Below are 9,530 nucleotides of genomic sequence, written 5' to 3' on the forward strand. Positions count from 1 at the left end.
TGGAATTTATGATTACTATCCCTGAAAACAAGGAGGACAAAAAGTTACGATTGAACTATTCGATTCCAGCCCAAATAAGTACTGAGGTAAGAAAACAAAAAATATACAGACGAATTTTGAACATGACTAAAAACGAATTAGTCCGACACACATTTTCAAATCTGAAATTCAGACTAAGTTAGAACCTTCATTTTGAAGTCGTTTGTAAATAGAAATTAGAAACAACCTTGCAATTTCCCTACAACCCGACAAAAACACAAAAAGTTGACTAACGATTATGAAAGCAACAAGAGAAAATCGAGCAATCATTGCTCGGAACTCCACAATGTAAACGATTGTGAATGAGTAATGAGTAAAAACAAAACAGAATCACGTCGCGTTCCATTCATTCCTGTATGATTGACTTGCGGAGTGAGTATAATATAGATACGTTTTTGTTGACTCTACATTGCAAGGTTGAGAAAACTAATCAATACGTAGAAAGACTAAGTGCTTCCAAGACACCAAGAAATATAGATGAGGGCCTGCCATCTCCTCTTAAATCAAAAGTAATAGAGAGAAATTGAGGGAGGGGTAACGGGGTAAGATTTGTGTCTCTTTTCCACAACTGCATCTTAGACAATAGTATCAGGATGTCAAAGCCTAATGAAAGATTTCACAGGATCTCTGTTGAAATAGGTTCATACTTAAAGCCCGAAAACGGTGGAACAAAAACGTGGAATTTTTATCAAATTTTGTAGATAAGGTAAATAAGGTTTAAAAACTAATATTCCATTCACTGACAATTTCTATATTATCCGTTATTGTCAGAATAAGACTAAGATAAATAATATATGATTTCCTTTATTTAAATCATACAACATATAAATTACATTTTTAAATATACTATGTAAAAAAACAACGTATATTTAAAAATATAAAAAATAGTGTCCAACTGGCAACAGGAACAGGGCCCAAGCTGCCGGTGGTCAAGGCGCCAGAGAGAGGAACCTCCTCACGATGCGCGCCGTGTCTGGAAGTACCGCTTTCTGAATCAAACCCTTGACCCGAGAGCCTCCGAAGATGTTGATCGAGGCTTTTGGATATTAAGCCACTGGCACTTACAACTATCCGGACAATGATTGAGGAGTCCACCTCCCACGAGTCGACAACCTCGTGAGCTAAATCCAAATATTTCAATCGTTTTTCTAGATAAAATTTATTATTACGACTGCATCGGCAACGCCAGTAGCATGTGTATAATTTTTACCCAATATAGGCACGCTTCAGACACTTTCCATCCTAGGAAAGTGAACACGAGTCTCATTCGACTAATTTGAACTAATTTCCAGAATTAAATTAGAAACATTTTGATATAAATAAAGTAAAATACCTAGTCGCAATTAACTAAATGTTATTTTAATGATGAAAGTTAGTTAATTAGATGCAAATTATACTACGGCACTCAGACTCATCTTTTCTCGAAGTAATTAATGTTGAGAATAGTTGAGATAAAATAAAAATTCTATTAGCATCCGCATTTACATACAGGCATATTAAATCTGCTGCCACTAAGTGAAGATGAGAATTATTTATACCAAAGAAAAATGGCGCCGCTATATTTTTCTGGTTTGATATTTACATAAAAATACACTGAAAATAATATAGTAGGTACACAGTGCACAGTTGTAAAATATTTCTTACAACTGTTTTCTACTAGGTATGCGCTTAGTCTATAATTAGAACAAAATATATCTAGAAATCGAGTGTTTCAAAATGTGCTAAAACTAAGGGTAAAACAAAAGAATAAAAGTAGTTGTAAAAGTCTGTCACGTTCTTATTGATCGTCGTGTTCGATATTCAAAAAGTTAAAAATACACATAGTACACTATGGTCAGTAACCAAGCAGGTGTTTTTACATAAATATGCAATAAAATTAATGTACGCCGGCTGTGTTTATGATTCTAATTATTGTGAGATTGTTTGCTTGCATGATAAACAGGCGCGTTCTTAAGACTAGTTACTTCACGAGGATATATGACATCACTTCTCATGACATTGAAAAAAACAATAACAAATAATAACAGGTAAAGTTTGAGTGCAACACGTAGTTTTTAAAAGATTTACCTGTTAGGAAAATCAGGGTATTTCTTGTAAACTTGTTTACTTGTATGCAGAATTGTTGGCGAAAGTATTTAGGTAGGCAGATAAGAAATGGTTAAAAGGTCAAGTTAAATCCTAATTTTTGTAACAACCGTGTACACAATCTATTAAAGTATGGCACATCTGTAATTAAAACTGTTGTTTGTTAGTCCCCCTGGAACTCAAAAACTGCTGTACCGATGTGAATAGAAATAGCGGACTAAATGAGTATATTGCGATGCTGTCCATGTTCGCTTTGTTAATATTAAAAAATAACTGCTTCGTAGACTTACTTACAATGAAATATAGTTTAACTTTGTTTTGATTTTATTGATACCATTGGCAAATAATAATGCGATTGAGAATGGCAAAGTAGCGCCATCTTATTTTTTTTTTCAAAAGCAAACGACTGAGTTTAACTGCATGCATCGATAGATGACACTGGTATTGCAATAGTGTTGTATTATTGAAGTTAAAATTAGTCGATTATAAAATTTTTGTTATTGATTTCTCGCCAAGATAATATGAATTACTGAAAAACTTGAAATCTTTAACTTTGGTTGCTGAAAGGTAATTGAACTCGATTTAATAAAAAGAAATCGGTTTATGCTAGGTTGTTTTAAAAAACCAGTTTGAGCATATTAAACCTTTTAAAAACGGTACATTCATGTCGAATCTGTATATGTTGGTGTTAAAAAATAAATTAAAATGTCGACTAAAATCTTGACAGCTCTTACCGACATCCTTAGTAACCGTATAGCGACCAATAGCGACAATTTACGGCATCTGAAATCTGACATAAGATTTTCTCGTAATTTCACACCGGCTGTGGTCAATAAAATATAAAAGCATATTTATATTACTTTCTGCGAGTTCCGTTTATTGTTTCGTAAATATGGAAAACGATATATTAGATTCGTTAAATGATTTAGGGTAAGTTATAATTTTAAGGTTAAGGGACCTTTATTTTCTATAGATTTTGCATTTACATGTAAATATTTTATAAAATATTTGCTGAAAATTGTTTATTTTCCCCCCATATGTTCAAGATTCATTTTAATAGCTTATTAGAAGTAGTTTGGGTCGAAACGTGGGAGCTTTTGTTTATGATTCATTTTCAATATGTAAGCTTCCGAACTTGTTGCGTTGGCGATAATTAAATATCTATTACAAAAAAGAATAGTACAATAATAATAGGTATTTTACGAAATCAGTATATAATATAAAAATACCTTTTTCTACTAATACTTTTTTAATCAATATCAATATGACATATTGCTTTTATTCTGTTATGAGGACAAGATAATTTACATTCAGCATTTTGTTTTTTTTTTTAACGGTATAATAATATTTGTTTAATAAGTAACCACCTAAATACTACATTAAATTTTAAACAAGATTAAAAAGATAAATTTTAAAATAATGATGATAAAAAAATGATTAAAATAATATTGCAATAACATTTTGTATTAGTCTAATAATGATATCAAGTTGTGCAATAGGAAAACTTAAACAATAATCTGACAAATCAGATAACAATTTCAGGTTATTTAATATAATAATGTATCTTTGACAATCAATCTAAAATGTTATTTAATATCGCCATAAATAAACAATTATATGAGACTAATAAAAATCAAAGTATAAGTGAATAGTTTATGTATGAGACTATTAAAAAAAGATTGAATACCACTATGTACGTACTGTGTACGATGTACATTTTTTGGATAAAAAAACTGAAATTCCAATTGGAAATAAAAGAAATACTGCATATTCATAAACAAAAGATAAATAAAGTCAAAGTATAAACATATGTGCATCCTTTCAGTTATGAAGGCCCGCTCACAGATGAGACGGCCTTCTCAAAGGCTCTGGATGGCGGTGCCAAGTCTTTGGAGTTCACAAAACTCATCCACATACTGGCTGAAGAGCTGAAGAGACTGTGCAACTTGGAGGAGACAGTCAACATGATGAATGATCCCGATGAATCCAGTTCCTTTCTATTAGAGTTGAGCTCGTTTCTCAAAGAACTCGGGTGTCCGTATAAAAAGCTGGTAACAGGTAAGAATGCGATTATATTTTTTATCTATATCGTGAGAATCATTTATAAACTGATGCACAGTTTGCTCACGCATATTTATCGGGATTGCTATCTAGTTTTGGTACCTGGCTTCGGAAATGCCGATAAATATGCTAAGGTAAACTGTTGCGTCATTTAATAAAACATTTAGGGCACATTTTAACATCACTAAGTTAGAAATGGTCAGGTTTTAATCATAATCAAATCATGTGGGAGCAAATAGATATAAGTTCTGATTTCTTGTAATGTTTTATGCATCTATGAGCAAATGACGTCACCACCATCATTGTATTGTTTGTGCATTAAATATCTATCAAGTGTCATGAAGTGGGTTTAAACAATACTTCATAATTTTAGGTCACATGTCTTCCCGTCTCCAAACTAAAGAAGATCTCTTGTTATTACTGGACTACTTAATATCGGAGCTAATGGCAGCCCGGATGGTGAAGGTAGACTGTCCTGTAGACAAGCAGGCTGCTGGCATGGAGATTGTCATGGTATGTATAATATATAAATTTTATAATATACAGATTGTGCGTTTATTAACATGAACATAATCCTTCCCTATGTTTTCCTGCTCTCTTGATACAATTTGGTGTTTAAGTAGCTGACCCAGACCAGGTCGCGTTTCTCTGTGTGATGACCAGGCTGCTCAAATACATTGAATTTTCAAACCTTACTTAAAACAGATGTCATTTGAACAGGTTAGGGCTATGGCAAGGAATTTGTATTTATATCCTCTACTTTTCAATGTATTTTTTTCTTCCAGCAAGAATCACCAACTGCCAAAGACTTGAAAGACATCTTAGTAACATTAAAGTTTAACAAGCCACCGCCCAACATTACACCGGAAATGTTGTTCTCCAAACTAGAAGCTAAACTTAAGGACACCATACAGAAAGAAGGTTTGTTATCAATTTAAAGAATGATGGTACATTTACATAGTTTAAACCATCATCATCATTCCCCTGCCCTTATCCCAATAATTTTATTTGGTGTCGGCGCAACGTGTCTTCTTCTTCCATACCTTGCTGTCTGACGTCATCTCACAAGAAACACTATGCAGCCATATCGTCTTTTACACTACCATCCATCGTTACTTTAGTCGTCCTCTTCCCCTATATCTATCCACATCCATGCTCAACATTACATCTTTAACCCATGGTCTCTTATTAGCAATGATGGCCTCTTATACCACTCGTACTTTGGTGGTTTACAGGTGATCAGCTAGTAGGTAAGCCATTATACAACAAAGCACTGACAGAGAAAGACTGGAAGCAGCTCGAGAACAACTTCACGGAGATGTTTGAGGAGTACAGACTCCGCAGGGAGACGCTCATCACCAGGCTGGAGTGTACTATACAGAGTTTTGAGGTAGGGAAAAATGCCTATTATGATAGACTACTAATTATCATTGTTAACGAGATTTCGAAGTTTACGTTAAGATTTTTAAGAAGTTTCAAGGATTTTTAAATGATGTAACGGTTTACTCACGCGTATTTATTGGGGTAGCCCGACTAGTTTCGGACCCAACCGGAGTCCTTAATCATGAGCAGACGCGGCGGGATCGCGAGTGGAACTCAAAATTGTTTTAATTATCACTATGAACTTACTATTATTTATGTGGTAGAATAAAATACTTATTTATTTCGCTATCGATGCAGTATTGTGCTAAAGAAGTTTTCTAAACCTCTCTACCAATCTACTTAATTGAACACCCTTGTTTAAAACCTTTTCACAGTGGTCAGATCGCCTGAAAACAAAGAAGGACATTATCCAGTCTACGTATCGTCCAAAACGCGAGGGTTTGAAGGTGAAGCCTGACGTCAAACTATCAGACTTCCTAGCGGCAAGAACGTCTTTGTTACTTGTAGAAAAGACTTCAAGCGCTACCGTCAGGAAGAATACTCAGACGGAAGTTAATAAAGTACTTATTGGGAAGGTGAGGGAGATAATCTGTCTATACTTAAATCTTGATACTAACTTCTTCTTCATCCGACTTTTCTTTCTCAATTCGTCTGTATGTTTGTTTATTTGTGTTTGATTTATAACCTTGGACTGGATGAACCGATTTTGTTGGTTTTACTTATTTGACGTGCAATAGTTGTGATTTGGTCCCATAAAAAAATCATCTAGTTCGGTTCTTTAGTTTTTGATTTGAAATCGGTTGTCTGCTTTTCTTGTTAAAACAGTAGTATATCGTAGGTACTTTGTTCTTAATAATTACTTTTACGTTAATCAAAATCAACATCAAAGGTCGTTTAGTCAATTAGGCTAAAAAAAAAGCAACATTTTTGGAAGAGATTGCAATAAAAGACAATAATTATTGGAAAAGAGACTTTGTATTAAATTATTTTTATATTCGCAGGTACCCGATCGTGGAGGCAGGCCTAATGAACAAGCATTAGTTATGCCTACATGGGAGCCCAGGACAGTTGTATGTATCATTTTTAAGTATATTTTGATTATAGAGCACTTAGTAACTCTTTTTAAATGAATAAAACTTTTTACGCACCTTTCATTGTGGTGTTGAACTTTAGTTTCAAATAAAAATGTACGAAGTCACGTAATCCACTTGTTTACACGAACAATTAATATAAAACTAATCTTTGAATGCCTCAAATCTGGGCACAGACCTCTTCTCTCTTAGGGAAGGTTTCCATTAAAGAATACGCTTACTTACGGCGGGTTTAAGATTTAAAAATGCCAGTATTTAGGCTTGTATAGATAGCTAATATTTTGTAGTAACTATCGTGAGAATGATTCATTAAATGATGTAACGCTTTACTCACGCGTATTTATCGGGGATGCCCGACTAGTTTCGGTCATGAGCAGACTCAGTGGGTGAGCGAGTCGAAACTAATCGGACTATCCCGATAAATACGCGTGCGTAAACCGTTAGATCATTTAGTAATAACTAATATTATTACTACTCAGGCTGGTCCCCCCACCGGCGGCGGTCGCGGGGGCAGGGGGGGCTTCAACAACACTGGTGGGGGCTTCAACAACACGGGCGGGGGTCGCGGCGGGGGCCCACACGGCGGGGGGCAGGGCGCGGGCCGCGGGAGCGACGCGCCCGGGCGGGGCGAGGCGCGCGGCGGGCGCGGGGCCCGGGGCCGCGTGCAGGGCGGCTACAGCCAGGGCGCGGGGGACCACGGCAGGTATGCTACCCGCCATTCATAACTCTTATATAGGACAGTATAGTTACCGGCACGGATCTTGAGCGCTGACCTTCACCTGCGCAGAAGTGATTTTTTGTGTCCCTTTTGCGGTATGAGGTGAGGCGCAGGACGGATAAAGTGCAGTGATTGTCCCGCAGCGCATCGCGTCATAGCCGACATGAGTGATTCGTTGAAATTCATTCTTTGCTGCAGTTGCATAGACCGTTTTATTTTTTCATGAGTGTACGATGCGCAAAGCTATCCCCACTCTTCCGCTGAGCGCTCAAGATCCGTGCCGGTAACTATAACACCTGCTATCCATTGAAGTGGAAATCTTTTGAAAATAATACTTGTATCACATGAGTAGGTTCTCAGTTTGGTTTTCTTGACATTCAATGCTGTGATTCTGATTGTTGCTTCTTTTAAATCTATACTTTTGTAACTAATTTCTTCTAAACAAAATTATTTTGTAAATATATTCAATAATTTAATAAATGTAAATATTTATGAACAAAATAAAGAATATATTATACATTTGTTTTGTTAATTTTTGTTTTATTTTTCCATGTGACGTCACTATTATTGTCTCAACATTATTTAATTATATACGAAACATGTCTAAATTAACTTCAGTAACCAATTCTAGGTCTCAAGCGTCACCTGGGTACAACCAGAATAGAAACTACCAAACATATGAAGTACCCCCCGGTGGTTACAACAACCAGGGGGGCTACCAGGGGAGCAATCACAACCAGGGCTACAACCAACAGTACAACCAAAACCAGAACTACAACCAAGGTTATAGCGGTGGTTACAACCAGCAGGGGTATGACAGTATGGGCAGTTTTAATCAAGGATATGGGCAGGGTAAGGATTTAATTTTTGAATTTATTATTATTAATATTTTGTTTTTTGAGTGATTATAGTTTTTAGTAATTTCAGGTAAAGTAAGCAGGTAATATACCCAATGTAGATAGTCAGATAGACAATTACTAAAACCAAATGTTATGTTTAAGAATATTCCTAGTATTTACAAAAATACGTATCTTAAGCAATGTTTTTTTGACATCATAGGAAGGATTTTTTTTCACTATAATAATATGTCCATTTTTTCTCTTAGCCGTTTCTATCAGAATGCTGTACAAAAAAATGTGGAAAACTATATTTTTATATTTCAGAAATTATTTTCTATGTTTTTAGGCGGCAGCGGCGGCTACAACAAAGGCTATCAATCCAACCAGGGCTACCAGCAGAACCAAGGCTACCAGTCCAACCAGGGCAACCAAGGTTATCACTCCCGGGGCTACCAGAACGAGCACGACGACCGGGACAGACGCGGCCGGGGCGGTTACAGGGGGCGTCGTTGACAACTTTATACCCGGTAACAAATTTAACTGTTATCCCACGTTTAAACGAAATGTATAGTCAGCCGTTTACTTCAAGCCTACTGGCTATGTAAGACTATCCCTACTCCCCTACTATTAATTATAATTCCCTAATATAAAATTTATAAATGTAAAATTAAGTTTGTTTGGCACGCTTTCACGCAAAAATGAGTCAACCGATCATCACGAAACTATGTAGACATAATCTTGGAGGTATAAAAAGTAACATAGGATACTTTTTATAAAGAAAAAATAAAATATATTTAGCGAAATATCAAAAAAATGTTTCAACGCAATCTAGCGGTTGTACTGTTTTACCGACTGTCACGTCAATATCCGATCATGAACAAACATGCCATCTGAAGCCCACGCGGACGAAGTCGCGAGCAAAAGCTAGTACAATATAAACGGTAATGCTACAGTTTGCGGCTGACTATAGACTTGGTGTGAACAAGGTCTTGAAGCCAATGAGTGTTTCTTGCATTGGTTTAGTCGCAGTTTTTGTTTTATATTTTAATAAATAATACTACATTTTTTTGTCTAAGCTATACTGAGATCCAGTTTACCGGATTCATTTGAAAACTATTTTTTAAAGCGACTGTAACTAAAAATTTGAGTTTTTTTTCGTTTAAATGTCATTTGGTAAAAATTGTGATTATGATTAATATTGTTTAATTATTATTGGTCTCATTATCGTTGTTAAACGATGCGTTAAATTAAAAAATAAAAATATGAGTCCTGTATCTGTCTTATAAAACTGTTTAGTAATGTGTATTTCTATTT

At 35.4% G+C, this 9,530-nt stretch overlaps 1 protein-coding gene across 1 annotated transcript; it reads left to right on the forward strand.

Annotated features, from left to right (window-relative positions):
* The first annotated feature begins 2,873 nt into the window (after nucleotides 1-2,873).
* On the forward strand, nucleotides 2,874-8,821 carry LOC113505056 (protein FAM98A). Its single transcript, XM_026887563.1, has 10 exons — nucleotides 2,874-3,054; nucleotides 3,950-4,182; nucleotides 4,559-4,698; nucleotides 4,971-5,106; nucleotides 5,421-5,575; nucleotides 5,943-6,143; nucleotides 6,570-6,638; nucleotides 7,139-7,362; nucleotides 8,009-8,229; nucleotides 8,563-8,821. Exons 1-10 carry the CDS (start codon nucleotides 3,017-3,019, stop codon nucleotides 8,727-8,729), a joined length of 1,584 nt encoding a protein of 527 aa, XP_026743364.1. The 5' UTR covers nucleotides 2,874-3,016; the 3' UTR covers nucleotides 8,730-8,821.
* The last annotated feature ends 709 nt before the right edge of the window (nucleotides 8,822-9,530 follow it).

The sequence above is a fragment of the Trichoplusia ni genome, chromosome 24 (genome assembly GCF_003590095.1).
Source record: "Trichoplusia ni isolate ovarian cell line Hi5 chromosome 24, tn1, whole genome shotgun sequence".
NCBI classification, from domain to species: Eukaryota; Metazoa; Arthropoda; class Insecta; order Lepidoptera; family Noctuidae; genus Trichoplusia; species Trichoplusia ni.